Source organism: Coenobita brevimanus, chromosome 59, assembly GCF_032717465.1.
Source record: "Coenobita brevimanus isolate Jiangsu-jjx chromosome 59, ASM3271746v2, whole genome shotgun sequence".
NCBI classification, from domain to species: Eukaryota; Metazoa; Arthropoda; class Malacostraca; order Decapoda; family Coenobitidae; genus Coenobita; species Coenobita brevimanus.
This window is the reverse complement of record NC_137012.1, coordinates 29039914-29066538: the sequence shown is the minus strand read 5'-3', so window position 1 is coordinate 29066538 and position 26625 is coordinate 29039914. Positions and strand designations below refer to the sequence as shown.

The 26625-nt window shown below is 39.9% G+C and overlaps 1 protein-coding gene across 1 annotated transcript in view; it reads left to right on the top strand.

Annotated features, from left to right (window-relative positions):
- Gclc (glutamate--cysteine ligase) overlaps nucleotides 1-21206 on the top strand; it is a 28158-nt gene extending 6952 nt beyond the window's left edge. The window contains exons 2-11 of the mRNA XM_080274786.1: nucleotides 9884-9993; nucleotides 12123-12308; nucleotides 13530-13702; nucleotides 14845-15062; nucleotides 16130-16326; nucleotides 16812-16983; nucleotides 18188-18385; nucleotides 18703-18846; nucleotides 19184-19365; nucleotides 20043-21206. Of these exons, the coding sequence (XP_080130912.1) occupies nucleotides 9884-9993; nucleotides 12123-12308; nucleotides 13530-13702; nucleotides 14845-15062; nucleotides 16130-16326; nucleotides 16812-16983; nucleotides 18188-18385; nucleotides 18703-18846; nucleotides 19184-19365; nucleotides 20043-20232 (1770 nt within the window). The 3' untranslated portion in view covers nucleotides 20233-21206. The remainder of the gene's footprint in view (nucleotides 1-9883; nucleotides 9994-12122; nucleotides 12309-13529; nucleotides 13703-14844; nucleotides 15063-16129; nucleotides 16327-16811; nucleotides 16984-18187; nucleotides 18386-18702; nucleotides 18847-19183; nucleotides 19366-20042) is intronic.
- Nucleotides 21207-26625: the final 5419 nt, after the last annotated feature.

Below are 26625 nucleotides of genomic sequence, written 5' to 3'. Positions count from 1 at the left end.
TACCTCCCCTTTTGAAAACTGGCGCGGCTCTCTGTTATCTTGTTTTCGTTTTTTTTTCTTGGGGGGAACAATCTAGTGGGCTTCTGGTCTTAGGTTCCTCCTTTCTTGCATACAAAAAAAAATAAAAAAGAAAGAAAGCTGGCTGATTGAGTGCATTCATTAGCAACGACGTATTTTAAATCCCTGTTATTATAAGGGATGCAGTAAGTCTCTGGCGATAAGACTGCTCAATTATATGTATCGTTATTTACCTAGCTTAATTTAATATGAGGGAGGGGGGGGTGAGTTGGGGGGAGGGGAGTCAAATGGTGGGTGACAGAGTGACTTGGAGGCGTTTTGTCTGCGGCCACCCTTTGCGGGATTAGGGCGTCGGGCTATAGATAGATAGATAGAATTTAAAAACGAGGCCTTACAAAGCATATCAGACGACCTAGATCGCCCGTGTGTAAAACTGTCCTTCTCCTGCCACATCAGCATTTCCGGACAAGGGTGTATTTCTTTGATTTTTCCCAATGTTAAGGCAAATTCAGGTCAACTGTGCGTCACTGCTGAGACACTGTGTTCATTTGGCAGCAGAGAAAATTTCACACGTATCTATGGCCACCGGAAAACTGTCTACTCGTATCTACCTATCTATTTACCGGTATCTATTTATCTGCCTATCTATTCATGTCTTTATCTGTCAATTTATCTATCTATTTAGCTACGTCTATTTATTTATCTATCTGTTTATATATTTATCTATGCTTATTTATCTACCTCTATCTGTCTCTCCTAACTGTACTAACACTCAGGCTCCCACGACCCACTCCCAGCTGAATAAAATTGTCTGGCCTCAGCTGGAATAAGATACTAGAGTTGTCCCGACCATCAAAGGGTTAAGGGGGCCATTTTTTTTTTTTTTACACTCGGGCTCCTATGACTCAAAAATAGCAAGGTAAAAATCATCAATTGTTAACCCGAATAGGGAACCAGAGTGAGAGAGAGAGAGAGAGAGAGAGAGAGAGAGAGAGAGAGAGAGAGAGAGAGAGAGAGTTAAAATTCATATCTATCTTCCACCTAAAAAATATATCTATCCCAATTTTCGTATAAGAAATTTGTCCAACCAAGAAATTAGGGTAATTTTGACTTTGTATTTAATTATCCTATACTCCTTTTACTCTAACCTGGCCTAAAATTGCCATCCCTCCATCTTGAACGCTGAGCTGTTGCCAGGTATTAACACTAGAATGTGGTGCCAGTCACGAAGAAGTGCAGTGGAGAGGATGAAGAGTCGTAGTATTGGTTTATTCGACAGGAAGAAAATCTGGGACATGTTAAGGTGAAAAAACTCGAGTCAGCATTCTCTCTATCTCTCTTTCTCTCTCTCTCTCTCTCTCTCTCTCTCTCTCTCTCTCATAGTCAAGTATGTCAACCCTGTATCTGACGTCTGATAAATCCATTGGCCCTTGAGATCACACACACACACACACACACACACACACACACACACACACACACACACACACACACACACACAGCTCTCTCTACATAGGGTGCAACGCAATCAAAGCCTTCCTAGAACATATAATTTTTTTCTTCCCGGAAAATATAATAGTTTAGTTCACGACTACTTTTGAGACGACAGAAAACGGAGGCACGGGAAATTAGAATCAGTCTTTTCTTTATATTTTTTATTTATTTATTTTTTAATTTTTTTTTAGGAAGACAAGAGTATGAAAAGTAGAGAGAGAGAGAGAGAGAGAGTCCATTGATTTTGACCTTGCCATAAGGCTTAAAAAATGATGGTACACGTACTGTGAAGGAATGCCATTGATCCGAGTGTGGCACAGAAACCTTACTATTATGTGTGAATTATTGAGAGAGAGAGAGAGAGAGAGAGAGAGAGAGAAAGAGAAAGAGAGAGGGGGGGGATGATGAGAAAGAAGAGGTTGAAGGATTCTCTCTCTCTCTCTCTCTCTCTGTCACGAGGCTCACTCTTCCCTCAACACTTCATAGTTCACTTAATCAATACTTAGTAATCCTACACACACACACACACACACACACACACACACACACACACACACACACACACACACACACAGGTGGGCTTGTCAGTAGCATGGTGATCATAAATTCGTGTGTTCGAACCTAACCGTGGCAGGGAATATCTTTAGTTAGATTACCTGAATGTCGATAACCAGGTGACCCATTTATTACTACTACTACTACTACTGCTACTACTACTACTACTGCTACTACTACTACTACTACTACTACTACTTTAAAAAATTATGATGGGATGGAAAAAGTGTAGAAGTGATGAAAAAGCACAGAAACAAAGACAGCATGTGGGAGGTTATAACTCTCTCTCTCTCTCTCTCACACACACACACACACACACACACACACACACAAAGACAGCATGTGGGAGGTTAGTTTTCTCTCTCTCTCTCTCTCTCTCTCTCACACACACACACACACACACACACACACAAAGACAGCATGTGGGAGGTTAGTTTTCTCTCTCTCTCTCTCTCACACACACACACACACACACACACACACACACACACACACACACACACACACACACACAGTCACCTAGTTACTCATGAAACACTGATAAGCTGATATCCACAGGGGAAAAAAACACGCACACGAAAGCACTTGGGACGTGTGTGTGTGTGTGTGTGTGTGTGTGTGTTTGTAAGCTGTCATACGTAATAAACATAACATTCTAAATAACGTTAAGATAATCAGCAAAGTAAATCGCCAAAGAAGAGGCGTTTAGAACCCTGTACTACCTAGAAAACACTCTATAAATATCAGTTATGTAGGATGAAGGAAAACATTTGAGGAAGATGCTGCCATGAGGAATAAACATGTCCGTCTGGGCCAAGGTTTGTTTTTTGCAAGATGAACAGAAAACATGGGAGATCTGTCTGGCCCAAGGCTTGTTTTATTATTATTATTATTATTATTATTGGAGGAAGAACATAACACATGGGAGACACTACATTTATCTTGGATCCCCCTGTGGTATCAGTTACAGTCATGCGGAAAAACTGAACATGAGAAGTACAATATTACATGAATTATTACAAGTGGTAGTAGTATAAAGCACACTATAAAGGGTATATGGGATGGAATGATAGTACTCTGTTTGGCGATCTCATTGGCATACATGAAAATGCTAAGATGTAAAGAAGCAAATAAATCGCTAAGGAAGATGGGTTACGAAGCGTCCTATGGCACTTGTAATACGATCGTGAGTGAGTGTTATTTTTATGATGCAACACTGCGGCGGGTGTGTGTGTGTGTGTGTGTGTGTGTGTGTGTGTGTGTGTGTGTGTGTGTGTGTGTGTGTAGGAGAATTTGTAGTAGGGGTAACTTGTTTGATAGCGAGAGAGAGAGAGAGAGAGAGAGAGAGAGAGAGAGAGAGAGAGAGAGAGAGAGAGAGCAGTTGTAACCAGTTTAGGGCAACTTGCAATTATTATCACTTGTGCCAACATTTGCTTCACGGAAACAGAGAGAGAGAGAGAGAAGGGGGGAGGAGCTTAGGAGAGGGGAGATGGAGGAAAAGGGGGGTAAGGAGAGGGGAAAGAAGGGGAAACTGAGGGTAGGAAAGAAAAGCAAGGGAGGGGAAGAGAGGAGAGGAGACTGAGAGAAGACAGAAGGGGAAGGGGAAGGGAGAAGACTGAAGCTGGGAGAGGGAATTAAGTGAGGGGGAAAAATTAAAGTTAATAGAGGGAGGGCTTTTTATGTAATAATAATAATAATAATAGCTGAAACTCTCTCTCTCTCTCTCTCTCTCTCTCGTCTCAGGTATCGACTCACTGCCCACTTGACTACAAACACATGCACACAAAGACGCACCCACACAACGTAGACCTACATATTTTACAGGGAACTTGTGTAACCAGTGATTTCATGTAATTCCTCGGGAATTCGTAAAATGAGTTTAAATTAGGATTGGTTAATTAAGATTAGGTTAAATTAGGATGCCGTTGGGTTAGCCTGGGATAATCTAATTTGAGGTTAGGTTAGGCTAGGTTAGTTAGGTTAGGTAAGGGTAGGTTAATTTAGATGAATCCTTAACATAATTTAGCATTCATCTAAATTAACTTAACCTAACCGAACCTAACTAACCTAACTTAACCCAACTAACCTTAACCTAGATTAGCCCGGTCTTACATAACCGCAGCCTAAATTAACCTAACTTTAATTAACTCATCCTAATGTAAACTCATTTCACGAATTCCCAAGGGATTTCATGAAATCACTGATTACACAAATTCCCTGTGACATATAGCCTACATAAGGTATATACAGTACATACGGTACTTAGGGTACATACTGCACACACACAGACAGACATACAGTAATTATACGGTATGCATATGAGTACACCGGTCAGTACATACATACATACAGGTACGGTACGTAGCCTACATAGTCTCGGTCAATAATTCCTTTACACATACCTACGTGACACCAATAAGTTCAAGGTTAACCCTTCAATCCGGCGAGATATTTACCGGAATTTATTCTTGCTTCCAGACCATGTTATTCGTCTTCGGGGAGAACTTTTGTGGTGAGTGAATAAAAATTAATAATAATAATAATAATAATAATAACAACAATAATGATAAAAATAATAATAAATCGTCTGAACATCACTAGCACGAAGAAGAGGTAAACCCCTTCAATCCTATGACGTATATATATATATTTTTTAATTCTCCATCTCTACATGATTTTCTTCAGGTGAGGAATTTGGGGGGTTAATCCCAGGGTGGTCCAAATCATATCTGTCGTGCGTCATTTACTCCCTACTCCCAATCCCACCCACGCCCATACCAGCAGACTGAGCCGTTCCCGGAGCACAAGACCGCCAGTTGAATTTCTAGTAAGCCCTATTTACGAACAACCTTGTATACCTTCAGTTAACCCGTAATAAGAAATAAATTAATGAATAAAATCGTCGGTTATGAATACTACTGAATTAAAAATGCATTCTTGATTGAACGTGTTAAAAGATATTAAAATTAGCATATTTCTTACTAATGAGCGTGTACTTAATTCTGAATACTAGCTATTTACTGAATGTTGATTGCATTCTTTGGTGTGTGTGTGTGTGTGTGTGTGTGTGTGTGTGTGTGTGTGTGTGTGTGTGTGTGTGTGTGTGTGTGTGCGTGTGTGTGTGAGATTCACTTGGTCGGTCAGGATCATGTGATGGTTTTGTGTGTGTGTGTGTGTGTGTGTGTGTGTGTGTGTGTGTGTGTGTGTGTGTGTGTGTGTGTGTTTAAAGTCGCTAATGGAAACGACATCGATTTTGTGTGTGTGTGTGTGTGTGTGTGTGTGTGTGTGTGTGTGTTTAAAGTCGCTCATGGAAACTACAACGATTTGTGTGTGTGTGTGTGTGTGTGTGTGTGTGTGTGTGTATGGAGGGAGGGGGGTGTATGTATCCTACATTAGTATAGCCTATGCGTGCGTGCTCTAGGGCCTCTAATAGATAGCTACCGCAACGATGTGTGTAATTCACCGGGTCGGTCAGGATCACTTGCTGGTCGTGATCGTCAGCTTTTACCCTCCCGGAAGGGAGCTGAGAGCTCATATAGTCCGATCTAAGGGCAAGGCTGTGACCTTCACACACGCACACACCCGTCCCCTTGCTCAAGGGGGACAGTAACCACCCACTTCGTCAGTGAAACTTTTCGCAACCTGAGCGAGGCGCGAACTCCCGTCCACCAGTTGGCAAGCGAGTGTGTGTGTGTGTGTGTGTGTGTGTGTGTGTGTGTGTGTGTGTGTGTGTGTGTGTGTGTGTGTGCCCCACATATTTTTATTAATTTATTCATTTAGCTGTTCAAAAGTACATGTTTATATCGCCATCGTCACTCACAGCCACTAAACACTTCACAAACAAGCTTGAATGAAAGTTAACATGAAAAATACACTCAACCGAAATTATTCATGATTAGCCAATAAGTGACAGCTGTGATGAATCAGTAAAGCCACCAGACACCTTACTACCAAGCTTATGTAGTCTATACAGTAACGTGAAAAATACACACACACACACACACACACACACACACACACACACACACACACACACACACACAATTATTTCATATTTTGTGGCGTAAAGGCCTTCGCAACACTTTCTCCCTAGCGATTTATTTTCCTTATCACACACACACACACACACACACACACACACACACACACACACACACACACACACAAAATTATTACAGTTTTTGTGGCGTAAAAGCTGATCCTCCTTATGTATATTCCTAACTACATCTTAAAATTTCCAAGTATGCTATTCCTATTTCAATATCGACAGTTTGCATCAATAACACACACAAGCGGATACTGAGTTGCAATATCCAGAATACACCACCAAGGAAGAGATATTACTAAATCTGGAAAACCACAAAGAATATGACCTTGTAAGTATTAGCTGTGGGGCCATTAAAAAGAAAATGCTTGAGATTCTTTATAATTCGACCCAAATTTTGGTTAGTGCCGTGCGGTATGCTTTAAATTTATTGTGACGAAAGTGAAAATTTTGGAAGACCCTCCCACCTATACCAGTTTTGTGCTTCTTACTCAAACTACCTAAAACTGAATACAGAGCAAAAGCAATAGATAATACTAACATATGATTCTAGTCACGAAGCAGTGCTCTGAAAGTATGTAGAGTAGCCTAGTTGCAGTCTTTTTTTATGGCATCAGACTAGGCTTACATGGAATTTTAAGGAGCAGAGAGAGGAAAAATCTGCGCCAAGTAAAGCTGAACGCACAATAGTTCTATGTATTGTACCATAACGTATTGAGAAGTAAACAAAAGCTAATCACATCATTTTTTTTTTCTCTCTCTTCATTGGCTATAGTCATTTTGTTTTCATCCAATGGAACTGAGCCACTCCCATACCAGTAGGCCTATCTTGAACATTAAGTCGTGATTACAAGAAATTCACCAAGTACTGTGAAGCAGGAATGCTGCCTTGGTTACTATATGCTTTTAACTCTAATTTGGCCTAAACTGCCACCTCTCCATCTTGAATAATGAGTTGTAACAGTGGGTTAACACGAAACTATGATGCCAGTCAAGAGGAAGTGTTATGGAAAGGAATTAGATCCACTGTATTGCCTTACTTTGTCAATGAGCTACATGAAATACGTGCAAAGGAACGATATAAAAATCAGGGCCAAGCTAAGGTGAAAAAGCATACTCTGATCCACCCTCCAGTTTGACTTCGCTACGCCATCGACTGAGCTCAAAATGGTTGGGGACCTTTGCCAAACAAAATCAAACCGACTGTAGTACATGCATGTATAATGAAACTTGATATAAAATACACCATTTCACAACTCTCCCAATAATTTACTTACGGTACCTTACCTGCAGTGCTGTAAGGAACCCAGTAAATCCATGAAACAGATGTTTTCTTTAGACTAATGGAAGGTCTCAGCAGGTTCCATGTCGTCTTGGTTGGTGATGATCACTGAAGGACGGCCATTGTTTATGCACACAATGAAGTCTCGACACCAACTTAATTCGTGGCACTGGTTTTATGTACATTTACACCTCCATGCAACACTCCTTTAAGTCTTAAAAATGTCACTTCTCTTTAAAATGTAGTCATGTTCTCAAGAAGCCTTATGTAAAAATGGTGTTGTATGTGAAGCAAGGTGGTAGGTGGGGGAGGCCATCATCCACTCACTTGATATACTCTCGCCTACTTCTTTCTTCACCTTTATCATTCTCTCTGTGTCTGCCCTCCTCTCTTCCTATTTCGTCCATCTTTCCTGTCACTTTTTATTGCTCCTCTGTCCGTTTGAGGTGGCTTTACGTTGAGTGACAAGCCTAGTGGTTTCCTGTAAGCCAGCAGGGTGGCAACCATATAACCAACCCATATGTGTTCCTTACGTGTCAACAAGTGGGTTGGTGGAGGGTTAGTGCCCCTCCCCTTCAAACAACTAACTCAAACGGTCACCCGGGATTATGGCGTCCGGGTATAGATAGATGGATAGTAAGTTAATGTAGCAATCCACTGCAGTGTTATCAGAAGCAAGACACTCGGCGGACACACGTAAATCGCCTCCACAAGAAACGTGGAAGCGCACAAGTTACTGTTTACGAAACTTCTCACCACACGAGTTGTGTTTATTTTACGATAGTCGAAGGTTCTTTTTTCTTACCGTAACATTGAATCATCAGAGTGAATTACTTCGTATTTCATGCTTATTCAGATTATTTATTTATTTATTTGTCCACATCCCATTTAAAAAAAATGAAAAATTAATATATTTTAACTTTTAAGAATCGACAACCTTTCCTGCATCAGTACCTCCTTGGCCTCACAGGGTTGTCTGTATGACGAGGACCTGTTCAGCCGAATAAAACAACATAGTCACTAAAATAAAGTACAGAAAACATCACATGCAAGCTGTTAATGGAGGGAGTCCTTGGTTCCTAACCCCTTCAGGCTTTCAAGAGGCAAAATAGAATGCGCTTCATCCTGGTTAAGGGCTGTACTTCACTATGGGCTTTATGAAGAATTTTGTTTCGCGTTTTGGGCAAGCAAATGACTAATTAATAAATGGACTAGATTAATAATATCCGTAAATTGCAAGTGCATAGAAATAATGGTCTTTATATATAAACTTTAAGTAAAGGGATAATGGGCCTAATGCATAAGGGGTAATGGACAAAGTACTGTACATGAAGGGATAGTGACCCAGATGCATCAAGCAATAATGATCTAAGTATGTACACACAGGGATGTCAAAAAAAAAAAAAAAAAAAGTATAGGGTAATGAAACAATTGCACAAAAAATTGTATTTATTGTTTATATGATGGTAATCATAAATAGTTAACTTTTTTTTCCTTTTATTTACCAAGGGCATTAATCAAAGACTGTGCTACCATGAAAGAAAAAAAATGAGATACCTGACTGAGAGATATATGTCACTAAGGCTGTATATTATAAATTTATAAGCTAAGGAGTTAGTATACTGTAGTTGGAAGACTCTTTAAGCTCATATACTGTATTTTCTATTCAAGGGAAATAGTGGTGCTTTTTTTTTAGTACAAACCCATAACCATAGACCTATCACTGCTCCCCATGAACACCGTGCCTCCAATGATGCAGCTGAATAAAATAATTTGCCTGTAGCTGTAATAGAACACTAGAGTTGCCCTGACCTTGAGAGGGTTACTTGGTTACAGTATTAACAGTCAGGGTCATATAAATTACTCTCAGCAGAATGAAATCGTGTGGCATTCATTAGATTATAAAACCAGAGCTGTCCCAACCATGATGAGGTTACACTGAAGGATAGTCATGGATGCAGTACAGTATTCTGCAATGTAAATTCATTTTTTTTTTTTTTTTAATAGCTTAGAAGAGTGTGACGGGGCAAAATGGACTTGGCTTTACCATAGAAGAATGTGGCATGAGAGAGACATCTCCAATATCTGCATTAAATTCAGGCTGTTTGCTTCACTGTTAACATACCCAGATTTAATTATATGACTTGAAATGCATGACATGAATGATGGAAAGTCAGAATATCAGGAGGTCAAGTGTATAAAAGCGAGATAAGAGGAGTGAGGAGCAGGGGGAGGCAGAGGATGAGATGGGGGGATGATGTGGAGAGGTACAGTATATGAAAGAAGGGACATAAGTTGGAAGGAGGGCACCCTGATAGTGGAAGACATGGAAACAGTTTGTTCATGGCCACTGTTTACAGGATTAAGGCAACTGGCTATAGAACAGAAGAGAATAGAGGATTTATACCCGACTGATGTATTTTTTCCGTTTATTGTTTTCCTCCAATGCTGTCATATAAATATCTAACTCCAGATTTTCTCCTCTTCAGATTGAGTATATGATCATCAAACTCGACCATAAAAACCGCAAAGCCCGGCTCAGTCTTCGAGGGTCTGAGTTAATGGAGGTGCTACGAGAGGCTGAGGAGACCAACCCTAAGTGAGTTGCCAGGTTGCTTTAAGGGTTGTATTCATTTTAATCCCAACACACTGATGAGGAACTGTTCTGATCCTGGGGAGGTGCTTTCTACTACAAGATGCTGGATTCCTATACAGTGTATGTAGTGTACTATACCTCTAGGATGGCACCACAAAAGAAGTTGCCTGCCAGTGGTTTGCTGGTCTGTTTGGCCAGGCAGACTGGGCCTATGCAAGAACAACAATAACAATGGACATATTTTGTTTTATTCTTCTTACCACAAGATAATTTTGTTCACTTAGAAATGACCTCTAATAGTGATGGAGTTGCAAAAAGTAGATCAGTATGTAACCCCTCTGGTTAATTGTCTCTCTAAAGCTGAATAAAATTATCTAAAGGTACCAAGAATAAAATGAAATAATCCATCATGGGAGTTCAGTGGTTAATGATCTTGATTTTCAGTTGAACATGCATCCATATGGGTCGTGCTTTCACACCAGCATAGAGTAAGTCCTTGTTAGAAAGTCATCCTTTTTGACAGACTTTCTTGGTTTTATGACACAGGAAATTTACAGGAGAATTCCTTGTTGAGCTTCAGTTGTTGTGTGTAGAGTCGATTTGCCAGTTTCTGCAGTTAACTATACAGTAGAAATTATAATCGCAAATTCTGACATTTTGGAACACATCCCAGACATGAGCTTTGACTGTACTGTGTTGTTTTACAGGTTACAAATAACCAGTACTGTATCGTAGGGTATTTCTTGTGTGTGTATAAAAAGAAATAGAAACAGCCAATCTCACTTCAAAGTATACGGGCCTGAGGTAAGGCTGCCATAGTTCAGTACAGTTAAGGGTAAATAACCAGTCTACTCCTCTTGGTGATATTAAATGATCAAAAAACCTCCAATCATCTCTCAGGGATCAAACCTGAGGCATTTTAACCAGTAGACTGTCGGGTACCGATGCTTATGTATCCACTGTTTTCACAGTAAAATGCATTTGTTATGGAAGTTGTTTTCTGTTTCTAATAAAATAACAGTAGCAAATCCCATACAAGTATTCCTTTTCTGGCATACTCATACTGACTATTTCACAGAGAGTTACATTCTCTCAAAAAAGTATTGGCACTCTTACAGCACGTATCATTCTGAAACATGGATGAAGCATTGTGATAAATGGGGCATCCTGTAATTATCAGTCCATCCATCCATCATCCAATTCTATGTTGCCCCATGAGGAGCGTAGAAGCCTGGTGCTAGGCAATTCGGTCCTGACATTTAAGATGAGAGTGACCAGCCTCACTCATCCTTGAGTGGCATTACATGAACGATAACCCCAACCACCCCTTGGATGTAAACCTTCACTGGCTCAATCCGATTGGAGCACTGTAATCACCCACTATACCACCAGGCGCCATAATTTGGTTATATGGTTACCACCCAGCGTAGTAAATGGTTTTCTGGTGTACAGGAAACCATTAGCGTCACACAGTGTAGAGTCACCCATAGGCAGAATGAAGAGGAAAGAATGAAGGAAAGAAAGACAAAAGAGGGAATGTAAAGTCACCCATAGGCAGAAGGACGAGGAAAGAATGAACGAAGAGGAAGGCACAAATGGAGAGAGGAGAGGAAAGGGCAGACACCCGAGAGCAGCACTACATCCAGTGAGTGGATGGTGAGCGCCCTCACCTACCACAATCCTGTAAATATAAGTGCAAATATTATCTTTGGTAATTATTAGAACTCAAAACTGCAAAAAGATTCACTTATTGGGTGGTATATGTTTTGAGGAACCACACTGATAGACTCATGTGTGTCTGTGGAGGTTGCTTATTTTCACAACCATCATACCCAAAGGTGCCAATAGGCTACTTTTTTGAGAGAGTGTACATTCACTGTCGAGGCTGGAGTATGCCAAGTTTTAGGTGGAGATGTATTGGTTTTTGTGTCTGATAAAATCCTGTACCAGTATCCAGAGTCCCATATATTTATCTTTTTCTGGTGTACCCACATCAATTCATTCATGGGAAGGGACATTCACTATGGAGGCCAGAGTATGCCATACTGTTTTTTATCTCCAATAAAATACTAATATCCGGAGTCCCGTACAACTATTCTTTTTCTGTTGTACTCATGCTGAATATATTACAGGGAGGTACGTTCACTCTGGAGGCCAGAGTACGCAGAGTATATGGTGGAGGGAACCCCAGGCCAGCCATATGGATCACTGGTGCAACACTTCAACATTGTAGAGCACAACATGAGCTTCAGGCGCAGTGAAGTTCAGAGCCTCTTGCAGCCTGATGAAGTTGTACTCTCACTTACTTGCTTCCCCAGGTGTGTTGAGAGAGAGAGAGAGAGAACTGACACCTAATAGTTTGTTTAGTGACAAGGGTGTAATATTAAATCCAGTTTCCTAGCCAATGTTGCAAATTACAATATACAGTAATATACTGTATACAGTACTTTTACATAGCACCTATAGAATAGGATGGCACAGTATTGCATGATTAATGGAACACTGCACAGCACATGACACACAGAGATGCAGACACAACATTAATGTTGTAGGGAACCTCTAGGATAACTTCATAGGGGCTGTTGCTTACCTGCAGTCAACAGGTCAGCCTAGTCAGATGGACTGGGGTTGAGCAACAACAATGACTTTCATATAGCACATGTACAAGCCAGTGGCTCTGGTGCAATTATAAATAATCACCTCGCTTATTATGGATCATTACCAGTCAGTTTTGAGCTAAAACATCAATTAGATGAATTTGTGTGAGGATTCATTAAGGTATCTTCAGTAATATAGAGTATAATGATATGCTTCAAGTAGACAGGCAAGTGTGGATCATCATCATATTTTTTCCATCCCTGTGGATTGGGTATGGCATGATTCTAAAATATTGTAAGGAGGGAAAAAATACAAAAGTGGGACAACTGTAATGTGTTTGTTCTTATATGAGGACAGGAAAAAGGTGTATAAATATACAGTAGTAAGTGAATGTGTGCATAAACAAGGGACGGAAGTTGTCGAAGCAAAAGTTTGGTGGATAATAAATATGGATGGATAAGGTATGTTTTGAGATGCACCTGGCAATGGCTGCACTTCTTTTTTGAACTTGAGTGTCAACAGAATGAACTCAATCCCACGAAGGTACTATTATTAGGTCTCTTACTTCTCTCCTTTCTTATTCAAATTCCTGGATCATACCCACACCCACATGCAGTATTAGTGGGAAGAATGGTTAGGATTATGGTTAAGTTATACTGCAATACTGTTTTTACTTTAATTTGGCCCAGATTTCCTCCTTTTGTAGCTCATTTCACATACACCAGTGGCTGAAAAAGACAATGCTATGGCTCATCATCTTTTCCATTGCACTTCTTTGCGACCAGCATCATATTATTGTGTTTTATCTGTTGTTACAACTCAGTATTTAAGGTGGAGAGATGGCAATTTTAGGCCAAATTAAAATTGGTATTGTGTGTAAGTAACAAACTTTGACTTAAAATCACACTGCATGAAGCTTCTAATCCTCATTCACTTTTCAGATTGGGGTGCCCTGAATTTTCATACCCAGTCACCTACCCAACCCCAAAGTCTGGAGTTACACAATCTCTCTTTTTCCCTGATGATGCAATCACCCAGAGCCACCCTCGCTTCAAGACACTCACACGCAATGTACGGGAGAGGCGGAAGGAAAAAGTTGCTATTCACATTCCTAGTAAGTTCTTGTGGGTGTCAGCTCTATTCTCCCCTTTTGAAATTTGGCTTAGTTCAAGCAGGACATCGTGAATTGTACTGTATGATCAAGTAGAAAAACTGTGCTCTACATTATTTGTATTGATTTATAACAGGCCCCAGGATTGTGTATCATGCAGGAGATTTCCCTGTGGTAAGATCACCTGACATTAGCCAGAGTAATATACGTAAGCCATTGCTGAAGGGTTAATACCTGTACTGGTAAAGTAAGTTTTTCTCATTAACTTAAAATAGGTTTACTAATAAATGTAGATAACACTAGCAATGCTTACATCATAACCTGAACTTAGTGTATTAACTGGCAATAATCGATCAGACTTTCTGACCACATAGACAGTACAGGTATTACTTTTTTTTTTCCAAACTTACTTGACACTGTAAAGTAACAAGGGTAATGGGAGAAAGAACAGAAATGAAATGGAAAGCAGCAGAGGCTAGTAGTGACTAGTGGTAGTAGAGATACTTTGAACATTTTTTCCCCCCCAATTTACCAATCTTGGTATAACAGATCTGATGGTGTATCGCGGGAGGTACCATTGGGGTTTAATTTCTTCTGTAATTGGTTTTATTGCTTATCCATAAATCCATTGATATGCTATAAAAGCACCTTTAATGTTGTCAGAACACCATGCTGTATAAATTTCTTGATCTCATGCAGTGCACTAGATAAATATTTTCCAAGCTGATAGTAGGAATGATTGAGGCATCAATGCACTAAAACTTTCTCCATCAGTTGGTGTGCAGAGAAAGAACAGATTTCTGGACATCAGACCAGGCAGTCCAATCATAGGCAATCATGGGACTCTTGCCCAGAATTCAAGATGCATTTTCACCATCATCATCATCTATCTATCTATCTACTGCCAGACGCCATAATCCCGTAAGGGGTGGCCACTTGACTTTGAGTTACCTATTTTACAGGGAGGGGCACTAACCCTCCACCAACCCACTTGTTGACATGTAGGGAGCACATCATCATTATTATTGTCATCCCAACCTGCTTCCCAGCCACAGATGGGGTAGGGATGATGCATTTTAAAAATAACTAAACCAGTGAAACTGAGACAAAGATGAGTGATAATATCTTGTCTCATTGGTTTCCAGTTTTTGTCGATCTCAAAACCCCTCGACCATTCCTGGAGGACCTCTCGCAGTACGGAGATGATGGAACCTCTGCAGCAGAGGTGAAGGAGGACCACATCTACATGGATGCAATGGGGTTTGGGATGGGGTGTTCCTGCCTCCAGATGACATTCCAGGCTTGTAACATGAATGAGGCTCGCATCCTTTATGACCATTTAACCCCTCTCTGTCCCATCATGGTGAGCATGATAGGTTTTTCAATGGCTCAGTCCTTCATTCACTTCTCTGTATTTGTTGTGTATGCTGTACTCAGTTTGTTTCCTGACAACTGGGCCACTTCCAGAACTTGATTACTTGATCATGCCTGCATGAAATTTAGTGAGCCTAGGTTAAGAGACAGGAATGAGTCTCCTTGGTTACTAGGCTTATCAGCCCTCCAGTGTGACTGCATTTGGCTGTCAACAAAGCTGAAAGGGGTTAGAGATCTCTGTCAGGTTAAAACAGGCATGTTTTAGTTAGTTTACCATCAGATTACAAAACAGTTGTATATATAACATTATCTTCTTGGCACTGGTACTGGGAAGAGTGGGACACGAGTGTAAATTAGCTTTTAATTTTCACTGATGTAGTCTGGACTTTTTTTTTTTTTTTTTTATGTTGTTACAATCAGGGACAAAAGTTTACCTACACTGCTGATTTCAAAATAACTTAATAATGAATCATAAACAGTTTGAAGTGAAGGAAGTGTTATCAGCATGTTAATAATGAAACCTTAAATGAGAACCAACTACTGTACTGTATATTGATAATGACCATGAAGTTTTCATTATATAGCTCTTGTGTCCCAATTCATCACAAATTTTTCCATACAGCTGATACTGTAAATTTAGTGAAACTGGTAAAACAAATTTTTAGGTAGCAATGAAACTCTAGTCCATGGTTTTTCTGAAAATTATTGTGAACTTAACAAAAATAAATATCAAAACAAAAGCAAGCATATAGTGAGGAATTAATGTAGTTGATTCTCTGTGAGAGAAATACTGAACTCAGCCTCACATCTATTCAACTTACGCCACATCCAAAAAATAAAAAGTAAAAAAATTAAAAAAAATATAAAGCCAGCATATAATGAGGAATTAATGTAGTTTTCATGGTGAGAGACATTTTGCACAGTTTCTTACGTGTGCAACTTGCCCTTATAAAAAAAAGGGGGGGGGAGGGGGGGTACCACACTTTAGAGCAAAGATATAATGTAGTTGATTTCTGTGTGAGAGACAAAGTTGAACTCAGCTTCTTATCCGTGCAGCTTGCCCTCACTGCAGCATCGCCGATCTACCGTGGATACCTGGCTGACGTGGACTGCCGGTGGGATGTGGTGGCTGCCTCTGTGGACGATCGCACCAGGGAGGAGCGCGGACTGGAGCCCCTCAGGAATGATAAGTTTGTCATTCCCAAGTCCCGCTTTGGTTCAGTGGATTGCTACCTGTCTGCGTGTGGAGCCAGGTGAGGGCAGTAAACATGGGCTGGGGATCATACTCATCATCATCGTTTTTAAGAATACATCTTTATATCCATCATCATCTTCATCTTTATTGCATTAATATATCCATCATCATCATCATCTTTATTGCATTAATATATCCATCATCATCATCATTGTTATTACTTGACTGTAATCATCACCATTATTGCTATCACAGTCATATTCATTGTCACCATCATTGCTGTCACATGTTAATCATCTTCACTGTTTTCATCATCGTCATCATGATCAATCATCACATCATCATATCCATCATCATCCATCACATCATCATATCCATCATCATCTTACCTCACCCTATCCTTATGTGGAAAAAAGTCACGATGATGATGATGATTTACATGACTCTATAGATATTGAATCTGTACAGTTTTACCTCACCTCATCCTTACATGGGGAAGAAAAGATTATGATCATAATAGCAACGTCAATTTGTTCTTGTTAGGTACAATGACATTCCACTGAACTATGAAGACAAGATTTACCAGAGGCTGGTAGACAGTAAGGTTGATGAACAGATGGCTCAGCACATCTCACACCTCTTCATCCGGGATACACTCTCGCTCTTTTCCGAGAGGCTTCATCAGGACGACACCCGAGAGATGGACCACTTTGAGGTGAGGTGTTCGTACCTACAGTATGTACAATGTTTTTTCTTTCTTTCTCTCATGGTATTCAGTGTACAGTAGTTGATTTGCTTTCACCTGACAGCCTTTGGTATGAGGTAGGAATGAGTCTCCTGAGTTATAATGTATTTCAAATGAACCCACTGGTATGACTACACTTGGCCATCAGCTGAGCTGATAGTGGTAGGGGGTAAACTTTTGTCAGGTGACAACAAACATGTTATAATGTGCCAAACCTCAAGCTGTAACTACTGTATTTAACCTCTTCAACAAGAGGACATGTTTTATTGGCTTTTTCTTACTGCATCAAGATTTTATTGAACTTATGAAGGATCTCTAGTAGTTGTACTTGTTTTTGCAACATTAGACTCAAGATGTGAACCCAGTGGACTGCAGGAAGCTTCCCACTTAAATTGGTTGCTTCCAGAGTGTGATGTGTTCTGCATGAGGCAAGTGTGTTGTGGTGTGGGGGGCTGCCTTGCAGTGTGGGGGCATCATGGATTGTTTGTGAGTTGTATTTTGTGTTGGTATAGTTGCTGGAAAGGGTGGTGACTGCATCACAGTCTAGCAAGGTGTATTAGTGTATCTGGGTAGGGTACTTTCTGAGTGGTGTATGTCTGATGATGGTTCATGAAGGATGCAGTTTGGATGAAGATTTTGATGGCTATGGGAGCTCTGTGTTTATGTATGTGAAATGCTTATGTACCCATGTGAAGTATAGTGCTGGGTAGAAGAGGGGAGATGTAGTGGTAGGCAACATAGTCTTGACAATGAGGGTCAAAGTGACCAGTTCCTTTCTCTTAACATCATGTGTGCAATAAATCCTAAGCACCTAACAGACCCTTTTGGTCCATATCAGATTGGATTGCTTCAACACACCATGCTACCACAAAACTGTAAGAGGACTATAGATCTAATGCACTAAAACAGTAGACAGCATGAAAGTCCACCCAGGATCTCCCTGCATGCATGAGAGAACTGTTCTATAAAGGGGAAAGTACCCAAGATCAGTGGTGGAAAGAATGATAGCTATACCCTTTTTACTCTAACCTGGCCTAAAACTGGCATCTATCTGTCTTGCATACTGATTACTGTCTTATTCTGCTACTCAGTTAGGCGAAGTAAGTTGCCAAAGAACAAAAATGTGGACTAAGTTAAAGTAAAATGACTTTAATAATTTTTATCTCCCTCACAGAATATCCAGAGTACAAACTGGCAGTCAATGCGTTTCAAGATCCCACCAGTCAACAGCAACATCGGGTGGCGGGTGGAGTTCCGACCGTGTGACGTCCAGCTCACTGACTTTGAAAATGCTGCTTTTGGAGTGTTTATTGTGCTTATGACTCGGGCAATTCTATCCTTCAAGCTCAACATGCTCATCCCTATCTCTAAGGTAACTGAAAATGCAACCGTAATATGGTATTAGGTAAATGGATTAAGCAATTTTGTTGTTGAAGCTTAACATCCTTATCTCCTGTCTGTGGTGATTTTTAAAACCATATAATGCTAAAGTGAGCATCAGTATGACATTACTCCTTAACCCTTTCATTGTAGTTGGTGCACTTAAATATATTACAGTATTCAGGCTTATTTTGCTCACCCTTTCTCTGATTTTGGTACACTGAGGAGTTTTATTTAGATCAACACTGGACAAAACAGAGAAATATAGAAGCCAGAGGGTTGAGAAAGTATTTAAATACCCCCTTACAGGTAGATGAGAACATGAAGAACTGTCAGAAGCGTAATGCTATAAGAGAACAAAAGTTCTGGTTCCGACGAGACCTGTTTTCCCGAGACTGTGACAAGGGGGACGACGCCCAGTTGATGACAGTTAACGAGATCATCAATGGAAAGGTAAACAGTTGTGTGAAAAAAGTGCAGCCTCATCTACAGGATATGTTGGGGTGTTTTCAAAAATATTACAATTTTTCCACAAATTAGTACTGCAAATTGTAGGAAACTGGCAGATCAGCCAAATTCAAAATAATGATGTCATTGTCTAATCAAGAATAATTATATGAACAAATCTTATCCAAAATACTGATGGTCTGATCCAAATAATGATGTCAGAATGTGATCAGATATACCCTTAGTGATGTCTGACAGTCTGATTCAAATTCATAATGTCTAAAAGTCTAATCCAAAATACTTTTGTCAGAAAGTCTAATCTAAAAACACTGGTTCATTCTAGGGTGAGGAGTTTGTAGGTCTGATAGCCATTGCACGTCAGTACCTGGGTGCCCTGGACATGGATGCCGACACTGCATGCACTATTGGCCAGTACCTCAACTTCATCAGTGCCCGTGCTGCTGGTACGGCCATCACCACCGCAGCTTGGATTCGGAATTTTGTCATGTCTCATCCAGAGTACAAGTGAGCCACAGATGTCTTATGTTCTTGAATTTGGCTTAGCTCCCTCCCTACTCCCACAGAGGATGGTGGACTGCAGGAGTAACTTCAACTTGCAGTCCTGGGAGTTCACATCCAGCCTGGGGCCACAACATTAAAACATTATTCCAATGACATATTTTTTAATTTTTTAGTTTACTCTCACCACTGCTATATGATTTTATTTAGCTTGCAGACTTTTGAGCTGGAGGAGTTAGACATAGCATTAATAACCCTTTTACAATGAGAGGCCTTTTGTAAGTGAAATATAATAAAATAAACAAAATTAATCTAATGGTTATCAGAAGAATAAACTAAATAGGCTATCACTTAGGGCCGTATGTTTCAACTCATCACAGTGTGGAGTCCAACCCAAAATTCTTTTATCATCATTTTTGGAGCAGCTGTGGTTATTAGGTTTCACACATTCCAGAATGCATCCAGCAAAGTTACAGAAAAGCTTAACACATCTTACTCATTTGCTTTGGAAATTATCGTCAAATATAGGGAGCCTGCATTCCACTTAACAGTTTAATATTTAAGCATAGTTAGTATATATCTCACTCACTCCACATGCTCAAACCATCTCGGGCACTCCTCATGACACTTAATTGCGCATGCACATCAGTCATCCCTAATGTCACATTGTGTTGGGTCCACAGGCAAGACTCTGTTGTGAGTGACGGGATAACGTATGACCTCATTGTGGCTCTTAGCGCCATCAGTCAGGGAAAACAGGACTGCAAGGAGCTGCTCGGAGGGATACCCAAAACAAAAACTTCAGAGGACATACCCAAGGCCATGAAGAAGATTATCCAGATGACGTGCATGGCTCCAAGAAATGCGGAGTGAACAGGCTGCCTTGTGAACACATCAAGGTTGCTGCACAGCACAACACTACACCAGTATAGTTGTGCCTTATGGTTCCCTTCCACACCTTGTACTTAAAAGCCACTGCAGGTGTCCCTGTCTTGACAGTGGGGTTCTGCTGACTAAAACCTTAAACTGATTTAACATTAACTGAAGATATTACTCCTCACCCACCCTTGGGCGGGAAAGGAGGTCCAGATGATGATGATGATGAATGAAGATATTATCACATGGGTTCAGCAGGATACATTGTGGAGGTCCTAAAGTTGGCCTTCTGAGGGGTTCTATCATCTAATCCAAGTCTACAGCCAACCAAAATAAAGTTTATGACTACCCAAAACACATTTTTCCATTATCGACCATTATTGATAAATATTAATTATACAAAACGGTATAAAAAAAAGACATCAGGTATTGTAAAAGTAAAGACTTGCCAAACCTAGCTGTGCCCACATTTCCTACCAGCAGCACCTCTGTTTTATGCACATATCACCCACTTATTCTTACTCCACAGCTCTAAAAATATTAATTACCATATTTCTGCCTCTCCAGGGCATCAGTGAAATGAAATTGAGCATTGTTGACATGGAAAAGATAAAAGAAATCGTAACAATAATAACATCATTGAGCGAGGAGCACTAATCAGAACATAGTTGAGCAAGAAGTACCTGTAAACAGCAAAAGGGTGGCATGTTGGGAGTGGTGTGCAAGGGAACCATTTTCCATGAATTATATTATCCAGTTCAGGAGCAGTGGAGTCATCAGGTCACATAACATGCATGACAGGTGCAGCTGCTACACTTGTTTACTGCACCTTTATTAACTGAAGCATTGTGAGGCTGGTCACACATACCCAGACCACATTCACAGCACCCACTATACACTGGGCGAGATAATTTAGAAAACCAATGCCTTAATAATGCAACAGCCACTCAGATTTTTTTTTTTTTTTTTTTTTTTAACTCTTAACGACCTAAAACTGCTATCTCTCCAGCTTGAATACTGAGTTGTATCTAGAGCCTAACACTAGAATATGATCCTAGTTACAAAGAAGCACTATGGAGAGGATGTAAGGCAAGTTTTGCCTTATTCCACTGTTCTGCAAAGTGAAATAAGCTGCAAATAGACAAAAATCTGGGTCAAGTTAAGGTAGAAAGACTATAGTTAAAATTTGGGTGTACAGACAATAACCTTTTCACTTTTAATATTTCAGGTCTGTGCTACCATTAAGTTTTTAAAAGGCATTTAGATATTATGGATGAAGCAGAAGAATTACAGATTAGGTAAAGAATCAAAAGAATCTGCATTTAATAAAACAGGCTATATGTAAGTATAGGAATAAGTAGAGTAATTGGTGCCTGATGGGTGTATTGGGTAACAATATACCTAGTGTATTGGATATCTGCAATTCAGTGCTTTAACTCCTTTAATCCAGTTATGTCTTGTCTGTCTTATTCTTGCTACTGTCAGACAGTGTTACTCAGTCTGGCAGGCACTCATCAAACTTATCAGGTACAGTACTGCCATCACTATGAGAATTCTCCCTAAAGTGAAAATAATTGGCTGGAAGTAGCAAGAATAAATGTGCAAAGGATGTCACTGGACTGAATGGGTTAATCAAGGTGAATAGTGCCATACAAAACACTCCTGAGTGCCTAAAGGGGTAGCATTCCAGGACAATGATCATGATAGGGTAGCCCCTACTAGTACAGCCATATTTGAGAATTATTTATTGAACCCCTCTTGAAGAAGTCTTATGGTGACATATGGTACTTTGTTTTATTGTCCCGTCATGTAGGTCTAGACTGTATGCTTTATAACAACTTATTCTGTATCATATTTCTTTTGAAATATCTTTGATGTCTTTTCAGATCTGCAGTGAACTGTGGACACATTATCACCCATATAACACTTAATGTACAGTAATGTACTGTATACGAATGTGAACGAGATAAAGCTGTGATGGTCAGACTAGGCTTTGTCTGTCTAGAATGGGGTATTACATTCCAAAGATATGCACAGTATAAACAATGCTTATGCACATGGCAACCACAACACCACAGACCACAGTGTAGAGACTGTACACTCTGCCACAAACAGTGCCTCCACACTTTAAGTTTGGGTTTCAGGACTTATACCTGTGATGAGTACTTTATGAACATCACACTGCAACAACTATGTTGCCACAAATGAAACAATTAACCTAAAGTACTAGAGTAACTTATTTATCCATTCCATTATTTTAACCATAGGACCTCTTTAAGATACTGAATACAATCTTTCCTGCTATCCAGAGCTCATATACGTAAAGCATCAGTTGTAAGTTCTAATAAGGTGTGAGTAGTTAACCTCAGCTAGTCTTTGGGTAGGGAAAATGAGTTAGGATGATGATGATGAATATTCGTTAGCTATGGAAATCAGAGAGAAATGGCATAGGGAGGCTGACAGACTAAAGTATAAAATTTCAGGTGTTGCAGGGCACTGTCGAGTGAAATGAAAAAAAATATGATACTAAAGAAAAGTAAGGTGGATGAGAGGATATGGCAAGTAAGATGCACAGCATAAGGAAGTACAGTAGTCAAATAATGTCCAGCTAATAATTAATAGACACATAGTAGAGGTATGCTTATTCTTATTTTATGATAGGTATCCATACTTACAACAAAGAAAAGAATAGTTTGTTGTTACTCTTGGTCTGATATCTGTATTAAGTTTACCGCATATTTTATACAAGTAGAGCAGTTAGTCCACCCATCCATCCATCATCCAATCCTGTGTTGCCCCATGAACAGCGTAGGAGCCTGGGGGTGGGCAAGTTGGTCCTGACATTTAAGATGAGAATGACTAGCCTCACTCATCCCCGAGTGGTATTATGTGAGCAATAAACCACTCAGAGATGAGTGAGGCTGGTCACTCTCATCTTACATGTCAGGACCAACTTGCCTGGCTCCAGGTAAAATAATGACATGAGGGATGCAGCTGACACAAACTCACAAGACCTCCAGTTATTCATACAGAACCATCCAACCTACTGCATTTATCCTCCTTTCCTCTACTGTTATGGACAACAGTGTAATAACTAGACATATACACAAATAAATCAATAGTGTTGTTAAAAAGCTTCCTTAACTGACAAAAATATAAATCTAAGACTCGTACGTGTACAAGCTTGTGATTCTTTGGCTCTGGGTAATTGGAGTCTACTGTGATTCCACTGTGGTGACAGGTGGACAGCTGCCAATGCCTACAAACCCTAGTTAACGATATATTTACCCACAAAAAATAGTTAATGAAATTTTTGTCTACAGACAATGTTTGCATAATTTTTACATACGTTTAGGAGGATCAGAGATGATAATAATCCTGGTTTGTGTATTATCATCCTTGGTGAGGAGTACCATAACAGAAATGCAGTTAAGTGTATTTCCTGTGATTAAAAATGATAGTGAAGGAGACTGCTGGTTCACCCCGTTCACCCTACATTTTTTCTTTTCCTTACTGGAGCTAAGATATAGCCTTACTTGGGGAGATGCCAAGCTAAATAAAATCACCAGGCAGTAGCAAAAATAAAATAAATACAGCCTTCGGTAAAGGCAGTGGTGTTGAATAGGTAACTGGTGCAGCCATCATTACCTGTATCGGTATAAACTACAGTATATTTCTATACCTAGGTTAAAGTATTTATGTATTATTACTACCAGTCAGTCTCCTTCATTATTGTCTGTTAAATGGTTGCACGGCTGGGTATGGTTAGATAGGACAGTGGATGTAAAGCAAGTTGATGGTTGTGCTTAAAATCAAAGTAAATGTAGAAGACTTTAAAATATGGTATGTAGTTTGCAGTATAGTGTTCATGGTAGGTTAGATCATTTAAGGTATTGAAAAATTGCTGCAGAAACACAAATATATCACAACACTAGATGAGGGAACGGGGGAATTGGCGGTACTGTATAGTATGTCTAGGAGTCATGGTTGTCAAATAAATGGATGTGGGACATTCCTCTATTAACCACTTCTATCCTTTTTTTTTTTTTTTTCTTGCTACCTTTAGATTTGTTTTTTCCAGCTTATGTAGACATTGGATTGTGGAGGGGTGAATGCACACTTTTAAACCCCATCATTCTAAACATTCTTTTCTCTTTTACAGATATACTTAAAAAAAAAATTAATAATGAAAAATAAAAACATGAAAATGACAATCCTCTGACTGTGTGAGTTAACAAAATCATCCAGAGGTAGCAAGAAGTAAATAAATATATAAATAATTAGAAGACACTGAAGGGGTTATATATTATGCCCAAAGCTAAATGCTGTTGCCTTGCTGTGCTGGTGTTGGCTAGTGGGACCAGAAACTATAGCAGCAAATTACCAGGAGCAAGACAGAAGATACACAAACTTACTGTTGCCTGTTTGTTTTCATCTGACAACTATACTACTTTTGCAACTTGAATACTAAGTCTGGTTACATGAAATTCAATAGGCCTTAGTTATGAGGGTAGGAATGAGTCTCCTGAGTTACTAGTCAAAATTATCCTCCAATCTGACCACACTTAGCCACCAACTAAGCTGAGACAGGGTTGCGGATCTTCGTCAGATAAAAACAAACCGACTATATTAACTCCCAGTCACGAGTACCATTTGTTTTTGCACAGAGAAGCTGAGACCTCATGTTCCTCAAAAAAAAAACTTTTTTCTTTATACACGAACAAGGAAAAGTTCAGCATCTTGTTTTTTTGTTCTCCCTGAAAAAACAAATACTGCATAAAATAATTAAAAATTTTCACTGCTACAAAGAAAATATACCCTCTTGCCATGTCTTTTCTTCTTCCTGCAAATTCAAGTGCTAGTTACAACCAGGTGGTAACTGCAAATTTGTTGAGAGTCCCGAGCCCAACTGACTGTTGATGACATCACTTTGATACCAGTATTTGTATATTTGCACATAAGTGAAACTATCAAATAAACTTATTGTCACCAATTTGGATTTTTGTATCCTCAGCCTTGCATCTTACAGACCCAAAATAAAAATCTGAATTTTCATACTCACACCCTACCTATCTCAAACCTACAGTATATACAACTGGGAGACATTCAGGGAACAACAATTGGATAATGGTTGATCATATACAGAAGGTTGGTACTGCAACAATCATATATTGAAAAATGGTGCTTCACAGGGGGATCAGAGGTACCTAATAAGAGAAAATGGCAATTGCGTAATGAAAAAAAGGTGATAAAGTTATAAGCACATTACTGAATGATCGTACAGTCACTTGCCCAAAGATTAGCCTGTAATGCAGGCATGATCATCATCATCATCATCATCCAGACCTCCTTTCCCATCCTAGGGCAGGGTGAGGAGTAGTAACGTCCATATAGCCCAAGTTTGTCCAATTCGGTGGGCCATGCTTCCATTCGTTCATCAAGCCCTCAAAATCCTGGCTCCATCAGATAGGTAAAAAAAATTTCACCATGTTTGGTAGCTTCACATATACCTATCTGATAGAGCCAACCCAAACACTGCCAAGTTAAAAAAGGGTGCCAAATCCCTGGTTATGCACTTCCCTGCACAAAATTCATCCATGTAGCTCAGTCTCTTGTCAGTCCCTTAGTCTCACCAACATGACTAACACTATCTATCTATCAACTGCCAGACTCCACAATCCCATAAGGGGTGGCCATTTGACTCTGAGTTATATGTTTTACGGGGAGGGGCACTAACCCTCCACCAACTCACTCGTTGACATGTAGGGAGAACGTATGGTTTGGTTACATGGTTACCACCCAGCATTGTAAATGGTTTCTTGGCTTCCAGGAAACCATTTGGCTTGTCACTCAATGTAAAGCCACCTGTAATGGAAAGAAAAGCAATAAGAAGTGACAGGAAAGATGGGAGAAATAGGAAGAAAGGAGGGCAGGCACAGAAAAAGAATGATAAAAGCTAAGGAAGTAGGCAGCACTACATCAAGTGAATGGATGACGATTAACACACCTTCACAAAACCCTATTCTGTTTTTCTAAGTGTGCAGACAATAACTGTGAACATTGTGGATAGGGTTATAAGCGAGACTTCAAACAACCTAGGATGAGGACACCGAGCACAACCTCAGGGATAAGGGACTGAACAGGGAGGCTGCCAGAGATTGAACAGTGTGGAGAGCTACCATTAGGGGGAAAAAAAAAAAAAAAAAAAAAAATCCAAACCACCTTTCCCACCCTAGGGCAGGGTGAGTAGCAGCAATGTCCAGACAGCCCAAGTTTGCCCCCCCCCCTACACCCCCACCAAAAAAAGCTAACTGAAGGCATGATAAGAAATTACAGTACCTGTACTATCAATTACAGACCCACATGAAGGAACTCAGTAAAACCCTCATA